General features: G+C 35.8%; 2 protein-coding genes across 2 annotated transcripts; both read right to left on the bottom strand.

The window, feature by feature from the left end:
• Positions 1–315: 315 nt before the first annotated feature.
• LOC129220435 (ATP-dependent DNA helicase pif1-like) lies at positions 316–1,134 on the bottom strand. Its single transcript, XM_054854891.1, has one exon. It carries the CDS (start codon positions 1,132–1,134, stop codon positions 316–318), a length of 819 nt encoding a protein of 272 aa, XP_054710866.1.
• A 297-nt stretch (positions 1,135–1,431) lies between these two features.
• LOC129220340 (uncharacterized) lies at positions 1,432–3,336 on the bottom strand. Its single transcript, XM_054854779.1, has one exon. It carries the CDS (start codon positions 3,334–3,336, stop codon positions 1,432–1,434), a length of 1,905 nt encoding a protein of 634 aa, XP_054710754.1.
• Between the last annotated feature and the right edge of the window lie 366 nt (positions 3,337–3,702).

The raw sequence follows: 3,702 nt of genomic DNA, 5'->3' as shown, positions 1-3,702 counted from the left end.
TATTAAAAAAAAAGCCGTACTTACTCCTTTTGCTTTGTAAATTTAGCAAGTACTTATTTCAGTCAAACGTGAACAATAACTTGAAAGTGATAAGTAAAGTATCGAAATGTTGAATTTAAGCACTAACCAGTATACACTTTTTGAATGCATATTTTATTCATATCAGCTTAACTATAGTTTGTAATCAATAACTTTCAATAGCTTATTTTAAAAATATACAAAATAAACTGATAGCATATAAAAATTAGTGTTTAAGAAATGAGAAAGATGCAATTGATTCCGAACTATTGTTTTCTACATTATTAAAATTAAAAGTTACATAAGAACTAATTTGTGCACAATATTTTTCGTTAATCTGTTTTTTGCAAAAACGAATAAATTCGATGGTATTCCCACGCGTGAGCAGGCGACGTATAGTTGCCCATGAGAGAAACATGTGTTTTCCAAGTCCAGTCCGCAAACTGACATTGTTTGGCCTTGTGATTTATTTATGGTTATAGCGAAAGCTAAACGAATTGGAAACTGAAGCCTTCGAAATGGTATTGGAGATTCTGTAGCTATTAATGGAATGCGTGGCAGTAGAACAGTTTCACCTTTAAACTTTCCTGTTAAAATTGTAGCTTCAAGAACATTTCCCGTTATTCTTTTGATAACTAAACGTGTGCCGTTGCATAATTTAGGAGGGTTTAAATTTCGGAGAAGTATAATTGCTGAACCAATTTTCAAACGTAGATTGTGCGGTGGCATCCCTGGAATATCCAGAGAATTTAAAAATTCGGTTGGAAAGTTAACTGCTTCGTTTTCATCAACAACTGTATCGATTGAGTTGAAAGACATCAGATTACCCGGCAGCAACTGTTGTATCTGAAAGTTTATTTCGTCTACATCAACATTTCTGGCAGCCAAAATAGCACGATTGCAGAGCCAATTATGATTTAAATAATTATTTAATATGTCCGGAAAGACACTCTCAATGAGTTTACTTTTCGTTTCAACGGCAGTGCAGAAATCATCTGGCAGTTTTATGTAATGTGTATTTTGGTACAGTTCAATTTCCCCGTTTTCAATATCCAACAGTTGTTTAGAAAACACTTGTGCGGATGGATCGTTTTGAACTTGCACTCGCATGTTCATGGTGCAGTATTTTAACATTTCGCCAGAAAAACGATTGCTTTAAACATGCATTGATTTCGTCGGCAAAAGTAGAGTGAGGAATGACTGGTAACGTCTGCCGGAAGTCCCCAGACAGAAGCAAGACAGTACCACCGAAAAGTTTATTGTTGCCTTTCAAATCTTGCATGCTTCTATTAAATGCTTCGAGTGAATGTTTATGAGCCATAGTGCACTCATCCCAAATTACAATTGCACAATTCTGCAACACTGCAGCCATTCCGCGTTTTTTTTTAAATGTTACACATTGCGTTCGGTTTATTATGAATATCTAATGGCAACTTCAAAGCAGAATGTGCTGTTCGCCCACCATCTAACAAAGTGGCAGCAATGCCTGATGATGCAATTGCCAATGCGATTTTCTGTTGTGATCGTATCTTTGCAAGGATTAATGATATCAAAAATGTCTTGCCGGTTCCACCTGGTGCGTCTAAGAAAAAAAAATCCGCCTTGTTCAGTATCAACGGTCAGCATAACCTGATTATAAATATTTTTTTGTTCAACTGTCAGTAATGGTTCATTATTCGCAATAATTGTAGCTAAGTCAACGGCATTGTATTGCTTTTCTCGTTGCAAATCAGTATTAACTAAGTCGGTAGCCAGGCGATCAGGTGATGGCATACCATAATGACTAAGTGGCAAATGTGAAATTAAAATACATAAATCTTCGATCAATACTAACGCTTCGTTATGCATATATGGTGTAAAATCTAGATTTGGACATTGTTTTATTTGTTTAACTCGATGCAGTATGTTATCAGTCATATAATTTTTATATTTTTCCCGCAGAGCCAATGATTGTGTTGGATAACATGTCGTCAAAATTATTGCAAACAGTTGACGAATATTATTTGGCGTTGATGTCAACGCCGCGTCAGCAAGGGTCAAATCCCAATGATTGTGTGCATCCAGTAATTGCAACTCGCGACATGCATCTTGATATGTATTGAACACTTGACCATTAACTGTGCGCAAAAATTCGAAAGATGTTGGTCCGGGAATATTCACAAACAACAAACACAAAAATAAAGCATTCGCGTTGTTTTGGATGCACAGTGTAAAGTCGCCCCAATGTCTTGGCTTTGAATATGCCAGGGATTGATGAATGTTGTGTTCCTTGTTTACGTGGTTCCCATTTTTTCCCGATTTTATTCCATGTAAAATAGCGTGGAATATCGGTATATAATATTGTTTTTGCGAATTGTCAGATTTTTGACACAATGTAAAAAATTCAGTTAGTGTTGTTTTTGGTGGCTCAAGTGCTCTTTGGAGAATATTTTCCTCAGTAAAATATACTCGCTGACCGTTTTCGAGATGTACTGCAAGATGCTGGACAGAAGGGTCTCTTTCGTGAATTGGAAAACTAAATATATGCCAGATAGCTTCGTTGCTACTGATATATCTACCCATTTGGTAACGTGTTAGTTTATCATTCTTGTTTATATTTCGTACTTCAAATACGGCCAAATCACTACTTTTATTAACGTATTTGCAAATGTACTTAATTGAACGAACGGAACTGCAATATTCAACATTAATATGAGCCTTATACGTTTTTGAAAGTAGTGGTGAGTATGGAACTACCCACCGGTTATCAAGTTCAACGTAATTTGCAAAAATTGACATCCGCATTGAATATGTGTTGCCACCATTCTCAGCGTTTCTACGGCGGTACAATGGATAACCATCAATATCCGTTATAGTATCATTTGTAAATTGTTTTGGGAAACGTTTCTTACATTTTCCATCTTCCATGCATGGTGATGTCATGTTAAAAGCACCACAAGGTCCGTGGATCATGTGATTGGTGACAATCTCAAACAACTCTGGGTCAGCTAATGGATTCGGAATTTCGGCGGAAATTATTTGATCAATTTCTTCTGGACGGATTTTATCTTCAAGCCAAACTAAAATGTGAGCATGAGGTAAACCTCGCTTTTGCCATTCAATGGAATATAGCCAGCAGCACACGTTACCGAAAACTGAATGTTTTACAATTAAATCAATCAAAGATTTTAGTTTTTGTTTGAAGACACGTGCGACGATATCATGGCGATGTATTGATTCTTGACCTGGTAGTAACAAAATTTGTATTTCTTCCCACTTTGGATTACATGTAAATGTAACAAACAAATCAGGTCTACCGTAATGCCGTACGTAAGTCATCGCATCTTGTATGTATTCCTGCATATTCCGTGAGCTGCCTATGTAGCTCGAAGGTAAAATATAAATACAGTACCGATATCATTGTTGTTTACGTTTTCTTCAATGTTTCCGATAATAGCATTTCGTAAATGGATGTATTCTTCCGATCGTAATTTAGCCTGGTTGTATCTAATAAATCGTAAACGTTCACTTTCGATCTTAGCGTACATATCCACAACGTATTGATGGTACAGCTGACGATATCGGAGGAGATAATTATCTTGTTTAAATCTAATCATCAATCTGTGAACATAATACTTTTTTATTCATTTCATTACCTAAAAATATAAGCAATTAAATGGAAAGAAAAACTAAAAACAAGGAATT

This window comes from Uloborus diversus, chromosome 1 (genome assembly GCF_026930045.1).
Source record: "Uloborus diversus isolate 005 chromosome 1, Udiv.v.3.1, whole genome shotgun sequence".
Lineage (NCBI taxonomy): Eukaryota > Metazoa > Arthropoda > Arachnida > Araneae > Uloboridae > Uloborus > Uloborus diversus.
This window is presented reverse-complemented; position numbering and strand designations above follow the sequence as displayed.